Below are 22,893 nucleotides of genomic sequence, written 5' to 3' on the forward strand. Positions count from 1 at the left end.
AGGAAGGGTAACCTTCCCAGGGTATTCCCTGTCTTACCTACTCCATCACCCACTTGAGAGGTACAAGAAAACAAGTGTCTCCCTATGACTGAGGAAACAACTCTGTGGCAGTTCCAAATGGGTCAGTTTGAGAGAAACGTTCAAGAAGGGGAGGCCCACACTGTGGGTGTGGAAATGCAGTTTCTGGATTCTCCCATTGACTAGGAAGAGACAGAGGTGAGACCTGATATACCAGAGACATGACAAAAAGAGGATTTCTATGAAAAATTATGAAAATATATAACTGTAACTGTCCACAAATACAGGGAAAGCTTTTTCACATGAAACACAAAATTCCCTTAAGCCCACTTAATATGCCACGAAGGACATATGCCAGGACATTTTTGAAGTCTGAGCCATCACACAAAAAGATAGCACCTTTCTTACACCATCATTTCAAATCTGGTAGTACACAAAGCTATGAATAGTATTAATAACAACTTAAAGATTAAGTGTGCAGACACAATTAATGGTTAATTTATTCTAAATTGTATTTATCACATTGTTTGGTAAAACGTTTGTTAATAAGACAGTTATTTGTGAAATAATTGTTCAAATAAATTGCATTCAATTTGTGTTTCTAATCAGCCAGTTACACAGCGTAACATGAAGAGGTCAACTGGAACTATATCAAATATATGATGTATCATTAGAACAGAGATTAGTCACAATTATGTACCTAATCCAGGTTATCTGTATATGACACTACCATTGCTATTCTTTTAAATGCTAAAGGACAACAAAATGTATGTAGGAAAGCTTCTCTAGCTTTCTCTGGGGACAAATTATTATAATATTTGCTCATGCTCAGAAAGTCAAAGGATTTGGACTTTGCATTAGCCATTTGTTCAAAGGAAGGTTGTTTGCAATCTAAATATAAACTTAACTTCAGCACTTTCCATCTCTATTCATTGACTCATACTTGAGTCCATTTATGTGATAAACATGCACAGCTAAGAATCAATGATATGGTGGCTGTGTGTACAGAACAAATAAGAGAAGAAACAAATATTCCATGTCTGTACTCACATATCCAAAACAGAATATAATGATGATCTAATATATGTGCTTTAAGGAAGAGTCCTTAAAGGTCATTTATATTAACTTTTTATACACTTCTATTAGACAAAAAAATCATCTTCCATTGCCACCATGATTATTTATTTCAGCATATATACTTACTGCAAGCATTAGTTCTCAAACCTTGCATTCATGTTCTCAAAACTTGAGATTTATGGAAGATTAAAATCACCTCTTTTTAATTTTCTTAATTGGGATATGTGTGGCCCTTCTTTCCATAAAATCTTTCTCATATTTTTTCTTTTTCATCATCACTCTTACCCAGGGGAGGTGGGTATATAGCACTCAGTATCTGCTCTTTTCCAAAACAGAGAATGCAGGTTCCTCTCAATAGTGAGAAAAAGCTCCTTATCCCATGGCCAAGCAAAACAAAAAAAAAAAAAAAAACAAACCTGGGGTTTTACCTAAGTGAAGAATTACTGTGTGAGAGGTCCAGAGATTTAGCAGGCCAAAAACTTGCACTGCATCTTCCAAAACTTATGACTCCTTCTGTGATTTGCCCTCCAAAAAGACCAAAATTTCCTATATTCAAATGATTTTTCAGCAGCAGCCATCTCACCTTTCAAGTTCTACCCTGCAACCCCAAATGTGTGGGATTGCGAATCGATTATTTCAAAACTCAAAAGCACTAATTTGCACCTCTTTTGCTTTCTCCTCATCTTAAACATGAAAGAGTCTGTATGGAAAGGTTTGTATTTCTCTTTTGGAAGCATGTTTTTGTCTCCTGGGTTTATAGGACAACCTGGCTGCAGTGGGTACACCCACGCCTGTCCCTCTGCCAGGACCTGCACCAGGGGCTCTGCCACACACCTGCTGCCAGGTGGGAAAAGCACAGGAGGGCACACACAGACTGCTCATCTCACACTCTCTTCATTTGCTGGAAAAATCCAATGTCATCCTTAAAGAACAGCAGTTTCTATGAGATTCATACTGGCATAAAATATATTGAACACTTGGAGAATTTGAGTGCTACAGGACCTCCATCCAGCCCTCCTGTAGTAGAGCCTACCTCATACCAGAGGGAAACCACAAGTCCCTGTAACCTCACATTTTCCTCTATATCTTCCCCACCTGCCTTCCTCATTTGAGTGATACTGCTGACTCTGAATAGCTCATTAAGACAATTAAGCCTGCTCTAGGTGGGAGTTCAGCATCCCCCTGGCCAACTGCCACCATCAGCCTACCCCTAACAGTTCCCTCCTCCTCAAGTTATCTGTTTCAGAGGCTGACTTCATCTCAGTTTTTCAAAACCAGATCTTTCTGTGCTCACAGTCACCTGGCAAATGGAAGGGCCTGGTCTTCACATATATTTTCTGAATGGCTGGCTAGCCCAAGAAGAATAAGGATGATGATGATGATGATGATGATAATAATAATCTAATTATTCAGTGGAAGCTACACCCATCTCTTGGAGGCAGGGCAGCAATTTCAGCAGTGGCAGTCCTGCTGCAGAAGTAAGCAGAATGCAATCTCTTCTGCAGAGCCCTAGTGAAGAGCCAGCCAGGCTCAATGAGACCTTGAGGACCTGAGCACATCAAAACTAGATTTTTATGCAGTGGCAGTGTCTACATTGCAGCTGTCAGCAGCACACAGCAGTTGCTGCAGCCAGTGCTGGACCTCCCAACTTTCAGCATCCCTACTTTAGCCAGCCTGGCTCCCTCTCTGCCCTCCTGCCGTCCTTCACACTCAAGGCAATTCAGCCAAGAGTGCAAGGAGAGACTTGGAGATTTACACCAAGGCATAAGGAAGTTGCCCTGTGGTGTAATTTCATTCTCTAAGGGAAATCTTGAAAGCACAGCTATAGCCCTCCCACACGTCAATTTGGCTGCAAGCAGGTTCTGAAAATCCATATACATGCACCAAAGCGTAAAGACTCTGCCTCCTCCGATAAATCAGCAGCAGAGAAGGGATCACCCTGTTAGGGTCCTGCTCCTGAGGGGGAAATCGTCCTCCCTGCAGGGCCGTTTTGGGAGGCGGGGAGGAGAGTGATGGGGCACTCCGAGCGCAGCTCCCGGACTGCCGGGGATTCCTGCCGGGACGCGGAGCCGCGAATGCTCAGGGCCTGTCAGGACACTCGGGGGCTGAGGGCCTGTCATGACATTCGAGGGCTGTCAGGGTACTCGGGGGCTGTCAGGACACTCGGGGCCTGTCCGGACGCTCAGGGGCTGTCAGGGTACTCGGGGGCTGTCAGAACGCTCGGGGGCTGTCAGGACGCTCGGGGCCTGTCCGGACGCTCAGGGCCTGTCCGGACCCTCAGGAGCTGTCGGGACACTCGGGGCCTGTCCAGACGCTGGGGGCCTGTCCGGGGGCCGCCCCCGCGGGTGAAGGAGCAGCGGGGCTGTGGAGGTGCGCGAACAGCCGGGGGCTGACAGGACACCGGCACATGGTACAACCTGTCACGGTGCTGGGGCACAGCTCTGATGAGTTTGTCTGAGCCCCCACAGCGAACCAGGGCACTCCCTGCTTGCCGTGCCAGCCTGAAATTCCCGTGCCATGGCAAGCCAGGGACAGATCCTGCCAGATGCCCAGCTGTGCTTTCAGCAGGTCCGCTGGGGTGCTTCGTTTCAACTCGGAACATTTGAGGTTGAATTCCATGATTGATGTTCACACTTTGGGGATTAAAGAAGAGGGAAATGACCGGTAATCTCAAATGATTGAAGAAAACCGTAGCGTTTCTGGAGCTAAAACCACTCCAACATGCTAGTTGTCTTGGGGTTCCTTTTTTCTTAGCATTACAATGCACAAACTTCTGTCTTTGTTGCTCCCCGTTCACCCAAAGCAGGTGCTTGGACTTAACTGGGAAGCATAAATCACAAAAAATACAGAGATAGACTAGTATAGGGGAAATGGACATAAAAATGTGCAGAATAGTTAGAACAGAAGTGATAACATCTCTGCTGATACTCATCCTTACTGAGGAAATGACACTCCATATTAAATAGAGTAAAATAAATTTTCTTTAAAGGGGAATTGCAGTTTACTGACTATAGCAGGTTGCTGACCAAAATGTATGTATTTTCATGCAGGCGCAATGTCCCATCTTAGAACACGACGCCCGTTATCATCTTACATAGCAAAGGGATTATGGCCTAGAAAGTGCAGGTGCTGTGACCTGCAGCACCTTCCCACTCCACCAGCAGCCCCTCCACACATGACCAGAGCCATGGTCGAGCCACTTCATTTTGGGAAGCACTCCTTAAACTGGGCTACCAAACCACTTGCCACCTGCACACGCACCAAAGCCATGATGGCAAGATCATGATGCTGCCATCATTTCTTTTAGGAAAGGGGAGAGTTGTGCCTCTCAGATACTTCCAATATCTACATTTGTCTCCAGGGAGAGGGAAAAAAAAAAAAGGCAGAATTGAGGAATATTCAGTCCCAAGGATCAATGAAGGACCACAGGCCCCACTGATCCTACGATCCTAATGAAGCATCAGTGCTGCTGGCAACAGCTACTGCCGTGTCCAGAGGGGACAGTAATAACTACCATGAAAACCCTTAAAAACAGTCCAGCCGAGCTTCCCTTCCTTCACTGGGCCTCTGTGTTTCAGTACAAGCAGGATAGCTAGGACACAACCCAGCCATTCCAAAACGTGGGGAGATGTATTGAGATATATGGTATCTCAGCACTTACTCTGATTTTTTTCCTATTTAATTTTAATATATTTTTAAGTTCAACTGACCCTTCTGGTCACCAACTTTCTTTGTGGTTCACTGTAAGGATTGCTCTCCAAGAACAAAAACGAAATCTCCGAGCTTTGATAGAGACTCTGGATGAAATTAAGAACTTCAAACCCCAGATTTTTGAAAAGAAAAACAGATGTCCTGTTTGTTGAGTATAAATAACTCCGTACGTGGAAGCCTTTTCTTTTACGCCGCATTAAATTTTATTTAATGCTGGGTGCATTTAACTAAAAAAAAAAAAAAAAAAAAAAGGGGGGGGGCAGCAAAAAATGTGGGTGACAAACCTCTAAATCTTTTCCTCTCTCGAAAGAGAAAGAAACAGGCAGACGGGAAACCCTTCATCTGGATGAAAGCGCGCAATGTGTTTCCTAGCAGACCTGGAGAGCCTGCCCTGGTCAGTGCGGCGGCGAGGGGAGGGGGAGAGGGGAGAGGAGGCGGCGGCAGGGAAGGAGGAAGGCAGGAAGCGAGGAGCGGCCCCGGCCGAGCAGAGCGGGGCGCGCCCGCAGGTGCCCGCCCGGTGCTCGGTCCCGGCCGGTCCCCGCCGCAGGAGCGGCCCCGGGCTGACTTACGTGAGCACGTAGTTAACGCTGACGATGCAGTGCGGGCGGGAGGAGCGGCTGTTGTGCACGATGGTGGCGTAGCTCTGCACCCACACCCAGCCGCCGTGCTTGGCCAGGAAGCGGTAGTACTTGGTGGTCACTTGGCCCTTCACCAGCACTGCGGGGACAAAGCGAGGAGAGCCTCAGCGTGGCTCCCGCCTGCGGTTTGATCAGCCCCGGGAGGAGGCGCGCACTCCCCCCGGAGCCCTGCGGGCGACCAGAGGGGTTAGGAACCTCTTAGCCAGAGGGGTTAGGAACCTCTCAGGGGTACATACGGACAAGGGTGGTGGAGCCCCCAGGCAGGGCTTATCTCAGTACCTGAGATCGTTATCACAGGCTAATAGGGGAGATTGGTAGGGCCGGGGGAAGTGTGTGTGTGTGGTCGTCTACGGCAACCGAACCCCGCACACCCCCATCCTAAAGTATCATCATGGAGATTTTGTTCTATAAATCTGTCTTGGGGTTTTATCTCTTCTCGTTACCTTCTCTGTAAGGAAACTTACCGGAAGTTGGTATTCTTTCTATTCATCTATCCGTGTATTAATGTCATTGTGATATCAAAATAGAATAAAGTACATCTCGCCGGATCAGGCTCACTACTGCAGTCGAAATTAGATATACAGATAAGGTTTGTGAGACTTGGTGGAAGTGAAATAAAAGTATTGATATTTTACTGGTATGGCTTTTTAGAGCAGGAAAAAAAGGGTTTTCCTAACACGAATTTGAAGAGACAATAGCGCCTGAGATTTGTGCAGGGCAGTCTTACAACCAAAAAAAAAAAGGATGGAAAATATCCTTTCATTCCAAATCCCCTCCGTTTGCCACCTGCGTCCAGAGTTCAGTCTCTATCTAACCTTGTTTCACTAAAACCTGAAGAATATTTTGCGTATTCTGCCCTCCAGAGAGCTGGATTTTCACGAGCCGACCTAGAGGTAAATCCCAGAAACCACAAAGTCCTTCTGCAAAGGGACAGGATGGGGGCGGGGTTTTAAACAAGAAGACCATCTCCTTACACAAGTGATGTGCACAACGCAGGTGAAAGGTGTCACAGCCGTGGACATGATGGTAAAGGGTCTTCTCTATCAGATCCTGGGGCTCGTAACCTGTTAGCTCAGCTACCCTGCAAGAGACATAAGCAGCAAATATAAGTGGGTGAGAGGAGAGGAGACCTGGGGAAGAAGGGGCGGGCTAGGGGAATAGATTTGGAAATAAGCCCAGCTCTACCTGGAATCTAAGAATATGAGCTTCATGTCTAGGCTGGCCCGAAACATGAACATATTGCTGTGGAGCTTGATCTCCGTCACGGCGCTGGGCGGCAGCGAGTGGCCCACGGCGACCAAGCCAACGTTTTGGTAGCAGCCGTCGAAGGGGGACATGTCCAGGCTGTACTGGCGGATCTTCAGGTACCCGCTGCAGTGAATCACCTGCCGGAGACACAGGAAAGCTTGGCGGCTATTCAGTAGCGGGGAAGGGCGTGCTGAGTCCCTCCCCACGAAGAGGGCCCGGACAATTCCCCCCATCCCGGTGAGGTGCGGGAGCGGGACCCGCGGGAGCCGCTGACCTGCGTCTCCGCCCTGGCAAAGCGACACCGTCTGGGAGTTTTCTGCGGTTCTGTCGGGATTGTGGTTTTTTTTTTCCATAGTAGAGTTCAGCGTCGATCTAAGGCCCATTAGAGTCAACAAGATTTTTTTTCCCACTGGCTTAAGTGGTTTTTGGCCCACCTCCTAACTGCGCTTTTATTATTCTTCTGAAAAGGAGAGACGCGGAACTGCCAATCCAGTTACGACTTTGTAATGAAGAGTGTATGCGCGTGAGAAAGGGCTTACATGCGTGCATCTGTCACATGTGTAAGATGCCTCTGTTATATGGATGGAGCAGGCACAATCCACCGCCAAAATGTACCTTTGATTTAAGTATATCTCCTAAGCGTATCCTTGCAGACAACTGCTGTCCACTTCTACTCTTACTTCTCTATTACTAAGATGGTTCTTCTTGGGGTTCAGCAGGTGTTCTTGGTCTATGGTATATCGTGACACAACATCTCCTTGGGTTATGGGTGCAACCCCGTCCTCGGTGTTGTGTGGCTGACAAAGCAGCGAGGAGTTGAGAGACAGCGCAGGGCTGTCCTTACTGAGGAGCCCCGAGCAGAATCCTGTGAAGCACCTGGTCAAAACCCTTGACTGGGAGAGCTACCTCTGCAGCTGACGGATTGCCTGATTAAGAAATAAATTAACCAGGGCTCCGTTTTTATCACCTGAAAGCTGTCGCTGTGAACATCAGAGGTTGTGTGAGGTTCAGTTCAAACAGTAAAATAATAATTAAAAAAAATAAAAAGATAAAAAAAGCCCACAAACAAACACCAAGGGGAGATCGATTGCTTGGCTTTGGTTTTGTGGTTTGTGCTCTTCAACCTGAAATTCCGACAGAAATGGACCACGTGAAAGAGCCCTGGGCTGGGAAAACCCCCGCGAGAAGAGTCTCACCCCCTCTTCTCTCCCCATTTTCGCAGCCTTCCCGGCACAGGGACACGGGCAGGCTGGTGCGGGGGGAAGGGGGAATCTGGCGGCGGGAACGCACCTTGTAGCCACCGCAGGTGAGGCCCGCGTTCCTCTTGGCCAGGACGCACTTCATCCTCAGGAAAAAGGATCTCTCGATCTCGTACTCTGGGAAGGGGGAAAGGCAGAGGTGGGGTGAGCCAGGGGCTCCGCGGGCTCTGCGCGGTTCCCTACGCGGCCGCGGGGGCGGGGGCTGTGTGCTTTACCCTGCACGAAGTGCGAGTGGTAAGGCTGGTGCGCCGTCAGCACCGCCGTCATCTCGTCATGGTCAGCGGGGTGGATGTACTCGTAAATGCTATTGCCGGTCAGCTCTACCTGTGAGAGAGGAGGAGGAGGAGTAGGGGGGCTCCTGGCCGGCACCGAGCACCCTCTCCTGTCAGTCGCGGGGGTGGTTCAGGCAGCACAGGGGCCAGCAGACCCCCCAGCGTACCTGCGACAAGCCCAGGTGCACCGAGGCAGTCTCCGAGATGTACATGATCTTGCCATCCGGAGCCACAACAAATATGAAACCGTCCAAAGTCTGCAGAAAAGGGTAGGGAATATAATTAAATTAATAGATAGACCCACTATATACCTGAACCTCTGATTTATTTTAGCAAACAGGCATCTATGTTCAGGCTCTGATTATTCAAAAAGTTGGAAGGAAATGGGCAAATCTTAGACAAGAATCCCTCTAAAGCTCCTGGACCCCTGAGATACAACCCACTTCTCAGAGGGGCCGAGCTCAAAAGTAACAACTTGAAAGTGCCTTGAAAGTATCTAAGAAGAGGTCCTGGCTATCTGGTGATAAATATGGGGGTTCCAGAAATCCCAAATACCTCTATCCTATTTCAAATGTCACGGAGGTTTAGTACTTGCCAATTTTATAAGGAGAATTTAGGCGATCAAAGAGAATTTAAAACTCTCCACAGTGTAAATAAGACAATTAGTCAGGTACATTTCAGCAGACACAGACGGGACTTCTGGGTGTAGCAAGAGCAGAATAGGCACTCCAAAGGCCACACGGTTCCACCAGAAATATGTGGTGATGGTCATCACTAATATTCTTTAGTATTTCAGAGCGCTGTGAGTTTTCAGATCTGTCCTCCCTGATTGGTGTCTCTGCTAGTGTCGGTGCCCGCTGAGCCCTTCTGTCCCGGACAGCCGTCCCTAACCTGTCGCTTGAGCCTCTCCTTGCCACACCCCTCTGGGCTTCACGACATTGATGATGTGTGTCACCTTGTTAATAAATTGGGGAACAGTCGTGCTCCTGTGTCTCTGGCACCCTGGGACACACTGCAGATCCCTCTCTGTGGACGCAGTGTTAGATGATTCTGAGGCAAAGGACCCAGAGGGACCAAGCCACCAATAAAACACACGACACGGAATCAAAGGGGTTTGCATTTCTGAAGTGGTTCCCCTCCTGCCTACCTTTCTATTAAACACTTGAACGGTTAAAAATTAGTCAAGGTGGCAATTGAAAGCTCAGAAGAGGGAATTATTTCTTTAATCATTAATACCATATGCCTGTTGTTTCCAGACCAGTACCTGCAAAAGGTGGGATCCCAATTCCCGTCCAACATTATCCAGTGGGCTGGTTCGACTGGAGTGGCCCCAGGCTTCTCCAAGTCCTATTATTTAAAAAAGACAAATAAAAAAGGAAAGTACGGTCAGGAGATGAAAAATTGACTCGTGTGGGCCTGATGGGGTGAGGGGGGGGGGGGAACATTTTTTCCTTGTGTACACTCTAAAACATAAATACATACAATCTTTGGAAAACTAGATGTGACTTCGTTGCAGATAAAAGCCTCATTTGTGCTTTTTCTTTTTTTCAATATCTAATTCCTCAGAGAGAAAAATACCTTAATAGTTATTTTGAGTTAACGGTGAAGTTAACTTTTAAGACCTAAGTATAACAGCATGCCAGATCCAAGTGCTTTTCAGTGCTGCTTTCGGCTACTGGGAACTGTCCCCCTTGAACTTCAGGGGAAGCATCCTAACCTCGCGGTTTCTCGTCACTGTCCAACGGCACGGACCGCCCTCCCTCCTGCCCCACCAAGTCTGCCTCCAGGATTCACCTCTATCCCTTCCATATCTCTTCCTGCTGCTCCGGTGGGCGGGATGGCTCCCGCTGCAGGGAGGGATGATGTGCCTCCATAGAGCCTATTCCAGAAATTAATCTTTCCGGATTTGCCTTATGTTTTACACGCATCTTGTTTTCTCCTATGCAAATGAGCAGTAATAAAAGCCACGTGGAAGTTACTTCACCGGAGTAAAGCTATTCATGGACGATGTCTTTTCACGGTGTTGTTGCTGAAATAATTTAAACGGGTCACTTAAAACCTTTGAGGCTTGTGCCATGAAATAAGTCTCACTCCGACACCCACTAGCAGTAAGATAGAGCAAAACGGAGGGGAAACCTACAAATCCCGATCGATGGCTGGGGTGCCGGCGGGATGTGCTCACTCCCGCAGTGCGGGTTCGGGAAAGGCAAGACCTCGTTTTCCAGTTATTTCGAGACAAACAGACGAGGTGCTGGCAGCAGGCAGCCGCGGGCATCCCTCGCTATTGAGCGGCCTCACCCGGGTGTTTGCCGGTCCGAGCCGAGGTAACGATTTCCCCCGCGCTCTTTGAACGGGGCATCCCAGCGCGGCCCCTGCGCGCCCTCCCCACCGCCCGAGCCGTGCGCCCCGCTCGTCCCCGCCTTTCGCTTCCTTCTCCCCTTCCTCCTCTGCCTCTTCACAACAACTTCACCACCCCTACACTTTTCTCCTTCTACCTTAACTTCACAGCCCTACAGAGGCAGGAGATTCTCCCTGGCCCGTCCCTCATCCTGCAGCATCAGCATGTAGCAGGTCGCCAGTCAGAAACAGGCTCCTTCCCATTAATTCCTCCACGCCAACTAAGGGGGAGCCAGCCGCCAGGATGGAGGATCACCTCCGCCCCCTGTACTCAGGATGGAGCTGGCAAATTTTACACAGCTTCCAGGAAAAGAGAGAAAACCCCACGGTATATTTGTTTTTCCCGAACTCCTCGAAGGTTTCTTTGCTGGGGAGCCGGGATGGCCCGTTAGCGCTGAGCTGGCTCCTTGCCACGTCCCCCACCCGGAGGGTAATTTGAGTGACAGGTTTCTTTATTCAAGACTAAATCTGCACTGCCCGCCTATGATTTAAGTTGCTTATTAATCTAAGTTTAGGGTTCTAATTATTCTTCTCCTAAAAGGGAAAATAACCCGACCCCAGCGGGTTAATGAACAGCTCACGGGCATTGCAGGTTAACCTCCCTCGGGAAGGCGGTTCTTCACGGCGCACTGAGCTCCTCTGTATGTTTCAGGTGGAAACCCCGCGCTGCTGGGCTCTGTCGGCTCATGGTTTATAATTAAACGTTTTCACTTGTCTACCTGAACCGGCTTTTTCAAATCCTGTCACATGTGACGATCCTTTGTGCTGCCCAGATGTTTTCAGTACTTTCAAGTCGGAGACTCTTTCTAAACGTTGCCAATCCCAGCCTCTCCCAAATCGACGGCCTCTCCTGATGCCCCTTAAATACTGTTTTCAAAGATTATAAGAGAAAGCCCCCTCCACTAATTTTCCCTCCCATCCACCTCCGTCTATTCCCTTTAACATCCAATTTCCTTTTATCGAGGGGGCAAACTGTGATTTCTTGCACTTGACCTACCGCAGAAAATTCTGCAAATCCTTTGATTGTCTATTTAAAACAAAACAAGGAAATCAGCTCTCCCTTTTGCTCCAGGATTATGCTTGGAAACAAGATCTAAAGATTCTCTTGTAATTTGGAGAGCCAACAGCATAATAGCTTTGGAATAGAAACAAGCAGCTTTGTGAGAAGAAGGATAACTAAATCGTTTTTAGGCAAAGGATTTTCCCAGCTAAAGTGGCCGAAGACAAAGCAAAACATAATCTATTTTGGAAGATTTCCAAGTTATGCCACATTAACCTTAGCAGATAAAATTTGCTTTCTTCCCTGCGGCCCCTCCCCCACGGCGGTCTGGTTTATCATATTTACATAAGTAGCCTTAGAAGGGATGTATCTATTATGGATCTAAGGAGCTAGCTAGATCACATTTCATTTGGAAATAGAGGGGAAGTTTTACTCTTGCTTAATACTTGATGCATTGTAGAACCATTTCCATTTAAATACCCCCGACTCACGGATTACCTCCATGGACTGGCTGCATGGGTTTTGTAATTTCCTGAAAATGAGATTTCGATTTATAAAACAAGAAACCAATTAGTAACCAAATGAGGCGAAGTAGATCCACTAAAATTGACCTAATCCCACAGGCACCGTTTAGGTCAGTTCTTGGCGAATTAGTGATGAGCAACCGTCTAACATAAGCTCAAGGCATCACCCAACTGTGTTATTCAAGCAGAAAAATATTTTTTTAAAAAATGGATCGAGCTTTTATTTCAGAATGAATTTGATACTCTTGCCAATATATGGATTATATGCTCCTGCCTAAAAAACTCTTCCTCCTATTTAACAATCTCTTTCACTCGATGAACTTTTTTTCCTGAGAAGAGAAACTATTTGTGCCACGAGATATTGTCTGCTGTTGTGAGGCGGGAAGTGAAAGGCAAAAAAGAAAATAAGCAAAAAAGAATTTTTTTTTTTTAAAGAAAAGAAAAGCATTTTATGCAGACTATCACTCATCGTTACCCAACAGCCTTCGCCTATAGTGCGCAGAACCTGCGCGGAGCGAGCGTGCTGATTCATCGTTTCTCTCAGCACTCTCCAGTGGAAAGCCACTGTGCTTTCCACATCAAAAAGCATGTCCATCGGTTTCATGGGCTCCTACAAAGGCGGGTCCCTGTGAAATGCCTTCTCCCACCCAGCCGCGCCCACCGCCGGCACTGAGAGCCGCTCCGCACCGCCAGCCTGTGCCCCAGGCCGGGCGTGCAGCCAGACCTGCCGCGCTGCGCTGCCCCGCTCCTGTCCTGCCTTCCCCTCATCTTTTGATTGATGCAAGCCTTGATGTCGACAGCCAATGGAACCAGGGGCTGGGTGGGCACCGTCCCTATCCAGTGGCGATACTGTTTCAAGAAGATCCTCTGTCCCACAGAAGGGGGAAGAGATTCCTGAATCGTTTCTAATTTGATCTAGGCAAAGACGGAGGAAGGCAGGCGCAGGGAAATGAGACTCCGAGAAGCCAGGGCAGCTCCTTGGCCCCGGTTGATCACCGGGTTACTCGTCCCTCTGTGAGCATCTGCAGCGCAGAGCCCATCTCGACCCCGTCCTTTGTCTGGCAATAGCAAAGGGGGGCGGAGGTGGCGGTGGGGGTGGGGTGGCCAGAAGATGCAAGCCCTTTATCTACTTTGCGCTGATTTGCCGGCTTTTAAAAGCAGTTACGGCGATTTCCCCAGCGGGCTCGCAGTCATGAAACCTCAGCGCAATCCGGATTCACTGTAGCAGGCGACTTGACGCCCCCGTTTAAAAACACCTAGTGGAGAGCCCACCCTGAGCTCCAGAGCCGCTTCTTTGGGGGCCAGACCCTGAGGCTGACTCCCTCCGAAACCTTGGGTACCCCTCCGGGGTTTGCCCTGTCTGGCGCACCGCCCCTCACGGCCGGGCGAGGCCCAGGGAAGCTGGCCCGGAGACGAAGCCCCGGAGGCAGGGAGTTCTTTCCTGCTGCTGTGGATGGGCAGAGGGAGAGGCTTGGGGGGCTCTCCTGGAGGCAGCCCGCCGCTGTGGGACAACGCTGGGAGCCCGCCCGACGGGGCAGCCGCAGGGAGTCTTCCCTAAGTCGGGTCCCAGCAGGACCATCGCGGGTTTCTCTTCCAGGAGTTGCTCAAAACTCCCTCTCTGGGCAGCGGCCCCCGCCGCCGCTTTCCCGGGTCTCTCCGCCGCCTCCCGGGGGCCTCGGCCCGGGGACGTCTCCGCACGCTTTGGTTTCGCTGCGTTTTCTTTGCCCTTTCAAGAGCCGCTGTATGGTTATTATAAAAGGACGAGCAGCAGCTCACCCCTCGCCCGCCGGCGCCGCGGGGATGCTGACCCCACAAAGGGCGCGGGGTGCGGGACCCCCGGTCACCTCCGCCCCGGGGCTCGCCCCTTCCGTGCTGGGCAGGACGGCGACGAAGCTCGGCCCGGGCACGGGCAGTGGCTTCGTTCAACCTGCCCAGCAAAGCCTCTCTACAGGGAGGACGAGAATGTCACCTTGTGAGCGGCTCCTCAAGCAGCTCCTTTCCTGCCTCCCACCGCCCCTCGGCACTGCTGCCTCCTTAATACCAAGGGACAAGCGGGGCACAGGAGTTGTTTGGGAAGAGGGAGACAGGACAGCTCAGTCCCATCGCCCACGCGGTCATTCTCTCTCTCTGTCCAGGGGAAATGACAAACAGCTCCGGGAGTCGCGGGAGCAGAACCTGCACGTCCTAGTCACCGGCAAGCTAAAAGGCAACTGGATGTTGTATCGAGGAATTAGCTTGATTCGATTAACCATTTAATTAAATCGTCTGCCGCCAGCGCTCCTTTCTGCCATCGCCTAACGCCAGACAGAGCTGATTTCCCAGTTAATTTAACAGGCAGTGGTTAATGATAACTCAAAATCTCGGCCAAATGAGGCTTCTGTGAAGGACTGGGTCGCCGTCGCAGGGTTCAGATGGAATAGAATAAGCTATGCTTAAAAAAAAAAAAAAAAAGAAAGAAAAAGCTGCTCATTTCCACTGCCTGCGGATGCCATTAGCAAGGTTTCGTAAAGATTTATTATCTGGGTAAATCACACGTATTCATTTGAAGTAGAGATAAATTAGCATCCCTATTTCTTTATAAAAATAATAATAACAGGAAGGAAAAGCCCCGTTGACTAAACAAACATCCCTGTCAAGAAAATGGTAGTGGAAATAATGCTGAGGCTGTTTCACTATAGAAAGAAAAACCAGGATTTTGGCAAACAGGAGGTAGCGGAATTGCGCTTTGAAATGCAAACAAACGGAACCATGTCCAAATTGGAGAGAGGGGAAAAAATCAGGGCATTTTCGAGCACCAACTACTTATTCATTTCTCCAGAAGACTCAAATTCAAGTAGCCCTTATTTCGAAGAAATAGGGGAAGGAAGGATTTGCGCCAACGCACACGCGGTTTATATGCAAGCTGAAAAATATTCTCCAACGTGAAAACGGTTGTATGTTTCCAAAGGAAATATGATTTTTTTTTCCCCGCTCTTCTCATTAAGTATTCCTTCTAAAACATAAATCTCTGGGGTTTTTTTCAACGATCCTGCTAGTAATTTAGTTCTGCTCTTCACATTTTAAGTTCACATCAAAACTGGAATTAAACAGAGATTCAGCGTGGAGAGTAAACTGCTGCTTAAATGAGAAAAACTTCTGTAAGAAAATAAACATTGAAACTTAATGCTCAATCATTTCCCTTTGCAGCAAGAAAAACAGCATTAAATCACCTATCCACGTGGGAAACGGATTTTTTTTTTTCCTGTTGATCTCTTCCCCCTTTAAAATAAAACAAGGTTAAGGGTTTCAATATTGAAATGTTAACCATCCTGATTCGGCGAAAGTTTATGTAAACGGGGTCTCTGCTTTTGTCTCGAAAAGCAAACGCCTCTCTGCGCCAAAACGATCCCTTCCCACTAGGACAGACTGCAAACCCTCCTTTTGCATCTCTGGGCGCGAATGGAGAATAGGACCTTTAAAATATTCCCAACTAAAAAATAAAAACAAAACCCAAACAAAAATTATTTATTGTACCACCTGGGTTTTTTGTTTGGGTTTTACTATTTTTTTTTCTCCCTTCCTTTCTGGATACTGCCGAAGGTCAGTGAAGAATTACCCCGCTATAGTAACAGTGATCGCATCGTTTTTGGTGGAAAAGTCTTTTAGTCCTTTGACATCCTGGAGATTTTTCTACCTATTTTTTGCGTCCACGTTACTTACATTAGCGATTTAAATTAAAATATTTGTATTTATTTATAATGAACGTTGAATCAAGAGTTAATTAATTAATTCTGCTTTAAAAATAACAAACAAACAACCCTTAAATATCTTCCTTAATGTCCTCAGAAAATTCCAAAGCTGTCTGATCACCGAAAAGCAGTATAGGTCTTATACGCCTTCTCCTCCTGAAAAGAAGTGTTTTAATAATGAAACGATGCAAGAAACCTATGTCTTGCGCTTGTGTCCTTGGCAGGTTTAATCAGCTGAAGACCTAATGAAGTGAAATTAGGGGCAGAAAGAGCAACCCTAGCGTTTCAATAACTTGTGAGAATTGCACAACTATTACGAGAGAAAGCCCATAGCAAAATTTCTGTTCGGTTTGTCAAGTTTGTCCAGTGCCACTGCCTTATGTTTAGATGTCTGGGGGTAAGAAGGAAACCCCACGTGCTTTTTTAGTGCGTGACTCTCCTGGCGTTTCACTCCCAGAAAACTCTTGTTTCCAAAATGAACCCAAAATCTACCCACCTTCTTTCTCTATAGGGACCTTTCAGACACAAAAATATGCAGACAAGCGCACACCGATTCTCTCCGCCCTGTCCCCTGCCCCGCGTGTGCGCAGCGATGAGGAGTGTATATCTTTCTGTACGTGATTATTTACAACCAACTCTATGTAAGCACTCTATGGGCAGATGGAAATTCGCTCTTGTACCGGGGAGAGGGGATATGAGTTACTCTGAAAGTGCAGCTTGCTCTTATGGAGACAACGTTTCTCTACCCTGACTCCTCCAAGATCTCTTTAAATGTACCTCCTACCACCCATCTCCAGTGTTTCGGCCAACTCATCGGGTCTGTCCCTATGCATGTATCGCTTTCCTCCCCAGGGAAATACAAGCGAAAGGAGCCCCAGCACATCCATCCTACATCCCTGCCCTGCCTCCTCCGTTCAGAAAGAATTGCCCTTTCCGTGCGTCATTTCCCTGGCTGCTACTACCTGTTCTCCTTTCCCAGAAAAGCGATGGTTTGGTTGGTTTGTTTTTTTTGTTTTTTTTTTTTTTTTTTCCTCTGGGTGGAGGCACTGGAAAATCAGAATAGCCCCTCGTTTCCTTGCCTCCCTATACTCATACCAGCCGGACAAGCACAAGCACACCCGCAGCGGGAGCCCAAGCTGCTCCGCCGCGTTCCCGGAGCCCACTGCGTCCCCCGGGGAAAATCACCCGGGCTCGGCTCCGGCCCGGCCAGGCACAGGCGCAGCGCCGGGGCCGCTCGTGGGCGCCTCGCTCGTATTTAATAGCGGCGCGGGCGAGCGCAGGGAAACCCGCAGGGCCGGGGCCGAGCCGGGCCCCGCTCTCCGCTCCCCGCCTCCTCGGAAGTACGTGGGAGGGAGAGGGAGCCGGCGTGGGACAGCGGGGAAGCCTCCCTGCTCCGCGCCACGTTGCGGCTCCCGCTCTCGGGCCTTTGTGCCCAGCTCGCAGGGATGCGCGGCCCTGAGGATGCGGGCGCGGCCGTCCCCCGTGGGTCCGCAGCCCTCTCGGCCCCAGGCCTCCCGCGGCAGCGCCTCGGAGGGGCGAGCCCTTCCGAGCCTGCTCCCTGCCTTTCTTTCTAATGCGCAGTTTGCCTTTAATGAGGCTGCGAAGGCTCCGCTGCCCCCCGAGCCCCGCTCAGCCGCCCCCGCTGCCTCCGCGCTCAAATTAGCATCTGCTGAGGCCGGCAGCGGCCCCGGCCCCGGCGCGCTTCGCCGCACGGTTCCCCAGGGCATTCAGGCATCCTGCGCTGCCACCGAGGGACGGGCATCAGCTATTCTTCTCTTCCCGTGATTACTCACAGCCTACAAGCAACACCATATGCTTCTTCTGATCAAACAACCCGCTACATAGGAACCAGTAATTGACGAGACCTGCTCGAAATCACGGAGAAAGGTAGCCTACTGAGACCGCAGGAGTTGACAAATCATTGCTAATAATCCTTTTAGGAACATCATGGGCATCAGGGCTTGCAATAGCTTTATTTTTATAAAGTATGCGCTGACAGCATAAAGGACAACTCCGTCTCCTTTGAAACAAGGGATTGTCCTGCATAACGATCTTCAAGGTGGCAGAGCAAATAGAAGAAGAAAGTGGATTGATGAAGACTTTAATTATTATTTTTAAAGGTTTCATTTAACCCTTTCTTTGGTTATAAGTGACTCGATGATATGGAAAGTTATTTCAAGAAATCACTGTAAAATGCACTGGATTGAAAATGACTGCAGTGGCTTTTAGGTATAAAGGTTCATCTGTAACCTGGGGCGGGGAAGGGGGTGTGAGATTACCTCCCCCATCCAAATGACTGCCACATTGCGTATTTATTTTAAAAAGTAGAATTAGTACCAGTAGTCCACATATTTAACTGGGGAAAAAAAATTATAAACCTCTCAAATCACCAAATCAGACAAAACTAGATCAAAACAAAACTAGGCCATATACATGCTCATAATTTGTAAAAAAATATAGGCCAACCTAGTCGAGATACAGCTACAGAAAACTCGTGGGGACATATTACGTTGTTTTCTATGTACACTCACTTTTCAACAAAACATGCAGCGAATTTTATATTAGGTCAAGGAAAAAAAAAAACAAAAACCTCTTGATACCTTTTCTTTCACGCAGATCATAACTTCATCAAGTTGATCTAAATAAAAGATTCGTGATTTTTTTTTTATTTTTTCCCCCTACATATTATAAAATCAATAGAGCGAGAACATGAAGAACTTTATTCTGACTCTTTTAACTTTGTTCTGTTTGTTTTTCTTGGCAGCCGATCTAGAAGACCAAAGACAATCGCTTTAGATCCTGATACTATTTAAAAGCAAGAGACACTTCAGGACGCTAAAGTTTTCTTTTGCTAGACAGGCGGGCTGCTGCTGCCGTGGAAGCCAACGTGAAGTTTACTATTGCCTGTCGAGGAGAGTCGTGTCTAGGCAGGGCCGCTGGTTTTGCAGCACTGGGTGGTCAGCGGGATTGAATACGTCTGGGTGCAAAACTCCTGCTAAAATTTTCCGAGGTCGATTAAAGCCCTCAAAGTGCTCTGGTGATCCTCAGAACGAGACACAACGCACTCACACACATGATGTGACTCACTGTGATCGACTTATTTATTTAGCCTGGGTGTGAGCACGCCTGCACGCGTGTCCTGTACCTGTACACCGCACCTTTCCTCGAGAGCCGAACTGAGGCTTTAGGACTTTGCATAGACTTATGTAAATATTTACCCATATACTAACTCGCCCTCACAGAATTACTATAAATAGGGGTGAATCATGCCCTCTTAGGCCTTGCGTGAGCTTGGTGGGGGATGAACATTTGACTGGAAGTCTGGGGGAAAAGGAAACCCGGGTTTGCTGTAGCAGAACACGCAGCAGAGCTCAGTGCCTTCAGGTGTTGACAAAAGCACCATAAGTCTCCAACCAAACCTGTCATAGGAGCTAAAGGGAAAGTATTTACAACAGAGGAAAGTGACAGCGGAGGGCACCCTGTCTCTAAGCACACTCCAAAATATTGACCTTTTCCTTTTTTTTTTTTTAATTTTCTTTTTTTTTCCTTTTTCTTTTCTTTTCTTTTTTTTTTTTTTTTCACCGTAAAAGTGATAAATGACATCTGAATCAGAACGAAAATAGAGACGAATAGGCATTCTCACCTACCTTCCGGAAAAACCACTCTCATTTTTAAATAGCTGGTAGTGAGTCTGATTATGGATGCTTTGTCCAGCTGAGAGGTGATAGCGGAGGGCAGGGGTAGTAATTTAGCCAGTTCATAAAATTCACTGTTTTCTTTCTCCCGTCTAGTCCGGGCAGCATTTTTGGACTTCTCTTTCATCCTGTTTTTTTCCCGCTTCCTTGCTACAATTTAAACTCCAGAGATTCATCCAAAGGTGGAAAGGAAACTCATCGGCAATTCATCTCTCCGGAGCATCAGGCTGTGATTCTGAGTGCGGCCATTACTCAGAAAAACCGTTCTGTTGTGTAAATGCAAACAAACATTGAAGAGTAAATATGTTCTTAAAAAATAATAAAAAGAAAAAAAAAGAAAAAAAGTAAATATACTCTGAAAAGCAGAGTCAATTAGATGGGGAAGGCATTTATCCAACGCAGTTCAGCACTCCAAGCGAATGCATTAAAAAAAAAAAAAAGAAAAAAAAACTAGAAGGTTGAGGCACCAGACAGCAACCAAACGATGTATTTCTGGCCTTTTTTCCTACTCATGGCGGGCAGAATAGCTCCTCGGAAGAGGGTCATAATAATCCCGTTTTTCCCGTGATCCGTTGTCAATCCGAGGGCCGAAGCGCACGGCCGCGGGCTGCCTCCCAGGACGCTGGGTGACTTCCCCGGAGCCTCTCTCTGTGAAGACAAGAGCAGTCCTGGAGTGAGAGGGTCGGTACACGGCGCCGCAGCGGAGCCGCGAGAAATAATAATCAACAACCAGCCGCCGGCGGGTGTAGTATTTTCTCCCACCAGAGGGGAAAGAAAAAAAAAGTGTATTTTCCCATCTAGCGCGCCCGTGGAGAAGCCTGCCCCGCACTCTCCTCCCACAGCCCTCTCACTTCCCAGCCCAGGTGTGCACTGCATGGCCGGAACGAAAGCGCAGCGGAGAGCAGCCCCCGGCTCCCGGCGTGAGCGGCTTTGGGGCTGCGCCGGCCCCTCCGCGCTCCCGCGGCCAGAGCTCCCCGCCTTCCGCGCTGCCAGACCCTCGGTGAAGGACGCATTTCCAACCACGGAGTATTTCTGCTTGTTTTTCCTTTTCTTTTTCCTTTTTTTTTTTTTTTTTTTTTCTTTCTTTCTTTCTTTTGAATTTCTCCTCTTCTCGGCTACTGTCCTCATTCCTCAGCTGGGATCGGGGGTGTCTACCTCAGCTGCACCCCAGCCAGGGGAGGCACGCTTTGCCCAGCCCTGCCCCGAGCCGGAATCCACCCAAACATCACATTTTTCCAACCAAATTATCTTTTTTTTTTTTTTTTTTTTTTTCCTCCTCATTTTTCACCGTGGGGAAGCGACCCACAGCCTAGCACCGCACATCACTGCGGTTCTTTGCTGAGGCTGGCAGATTGTGGTGGGTTGTGATCTTCTTTTCACCTACCTTGAATCCCTGAGCCCGGCAGCCTGCAGAGAGCTCTCCCGGGGTGAGGAGCCCAACTCTTTAATTGGCTCATTAATGGCACGGGGAAAAGTTTGCGCCTGTCACTGCTCCTCGCACCGATGGGCAGACAGACATTGCCGCCTCCCCATCCCCTTTATCGGCTCTCAGGCTCTCCGTCTCACATAACGAGGGGTGGGGTGGGGTAGGGTGGGGTGGGGGGGCGAGGTCGGTATTAATGAAGAATCCCTAATTTGCGGCTGAGAAATGCCTAATAACTTCTTGATGGCTAAAAGCCTTTTAGCACAACTTCATTTCTCTCCAACTCCCCCCTCGGCCCCCCTCGCTCCCACCCGGCCGAGCCCGCCCCTAACGCCACTCACGGCCCCGCCTCGCGTCCCGTTGGCCGCCGCCGCCCCTGGGCCGGCCCCACTGGCGGAGGGGCGGAGGCGTCAGGCGGGCACATCCCCGTCCCTCTCCCGCCTCCCCTGTTCCCCGTGTCCGCCCTCTGACCTGGCGGCGCCGCCGGGGGCAGTGGGGACGCACAGACCCCCACGGGCACGCACAGACACACACACATCTTCTCCCCGCTACCTGTTGGGGGATTATTGGCGTTGGGGTGGGTACATTGTGGCCATCGCCTCTCCGCAGGGCAGCGGGGGTGAGCGGCCGAGGTCCCGCGGGACTGCGGGTGGGGAGGATCGCCGCGGTTTTACACACCCACGCACGTTTCCCCACCCCAAAGCCCACCGAAGTGGTCGCGCTTGGGAGAAATAAGATGCAGTCACGTCCCTTGCTGCCCCCCTCCCTGACACCCCCAACTTTAACCATGCACGGTTTTCCCCTGTGCTGATGCGCTGCGGGACAGCGTGAATCGGGTCCTGCGGCGGAGGGGAGAAGAATGGAGAAATATTTTAATTTATTTTCTTGATACACCCTGGAAAAAAAGCCCAAACCAAACCAAAACAATAGACAATCCCGCGAACAGGGAAGAGGAAAAAAAAAAAAAAGGAAAGGGAGAAACTCAACCCCAAATCCTCCTACATTAGGAGACAGAGCTGCTTTAAAACTGCCTGCAAAGTGGACGTGGGGTCTTTTTTTTTCTCGGGGAGAGGGACTACTCCTAATCTCGTGTGTCCCCTGGGGAAAATAACCCTAAAAACATGACACTGCTCCTTAAACTGCTGGCTCCTGAACAGAGTAGATAGAGCAGAGAGAGAGTGCCTGGAGCGGTGGTAGAAGGTTTGTAGAGTCATTTCAAAATCATAGAAAACTCTCAAAACCCTGACATAATTGCCAAACCAGTCGGTGCGAGACTTCAGCTAAAATAACTGTTTAAATGAGATTGCGCTGGCAGGCAACAGTCGGAGTATTTCGAGGAAAAAGAAACGGTCTCAGTTTTCCAAAGAAAAACATGAACAAAAAAAAAAATTTAAAAAAAATTAGCCCTTGAAGCATCTAATCCCTTTTGCTCCTTGGCCGGCTCTAGTTCGAAACGCAGGCTTGCAGCGCAGACCGTCTGTTCGCTGCTTATCACCTTAAATCTCCCCTCGGTTAAAAGCTTTCCCTGAGTTCATTTGGGTAAATAAAGGAAAGACGGAAAGAGAGGCATTCAACAACTCCTCTGGGTGTCCAGGCGTCTACAAGCATCAGAGAAATGTATCCACGTAGTCTCAAATGTTCTTTTGATTGTCTTGTTTGTCGAAGCGACTCGTCGTTAAACAAACACGAACGGAAGGCATTTAGTGAAGGTAAGAGTAAAAAAAAAAAAAAAGGAAAAGAGAGCACCCTTCCCCACGCTCAGTCATGTTGTAAAGCGATCGCTGCTGTGGGGGAAGGTGATACTGATTTTACAAAAATCATCCCTGTATGTTACAGCCCTCAGGTGTAACGTGGCTTTGGGGGACAAGAAAAGGATTAAAAAAAAAAAAAAAATCTTCCTTCT

At 48.6% G+C, this 22,893-nt stretch overlaps 1 protein-coding gene across 1 annotated transcript in view; it reads right to left on the reverse strand.

The window, feature by feature from the left end:
* The window catches only part of SIM1 (SIM bHLH transcription factor 1), a 45,244-nt gene extending 25,508 nt beyond the window's left edge, over positions 1–19,736 (reverse strand). The window contains exons 1-8 of the mRNA XM_058802431.1: positions 19,520–19,736; positions 9,488–9,570; positions 8,391–8,480; positions 8,167–8,275; positions 7,983–8,068; positions 6,630–6,829; positions 6,419–6,525; positions 5,376–5,523 (exon numbers count right to left, since the gene is read on the reverse strand). Coding sequence (XP_058658414.1) covers positions 5,376–5,523; positions 6,419–6,525; positions 6,630–6,829; positions 7,983–8,068; positions 8,167–8,275; positions 8,391–8,480; positions 9,488–9,570; positions 19,520–19,694 — 998 coding nt within the window. The 5' untranslated portion in view covers positions 19,695–19,736. The remainder of the gene's footprint in view (positions 1–5,375; positions 5,524–6,418; positions 6,526–6,629; positions 6,830–7,982; positions 8,069–8,166; positions 8,276–8,390; positions 8,481–9,487; positions 9,571–19,519) is intronic.
* Between the last annotated feature and the right edge of the window lie 3,157 nt (positions 19,737–22,893).

This window comes from Ammospiza caudacuta, chromosome 3, assembly GCF_027887145.1.
Source record: "Ammospiza caudacuta isolate bAmmCau1 chromosome 3, bAmmCau1.pri, whole genome shotgun sequence".
Taxonomy (NCBI): domain Eukaryota; kingdom Metazoa; phylum Chordata; class Aves; order Passeriformes; family Passerellidae; genus Ammospiza; species Ammospiza caudacuta.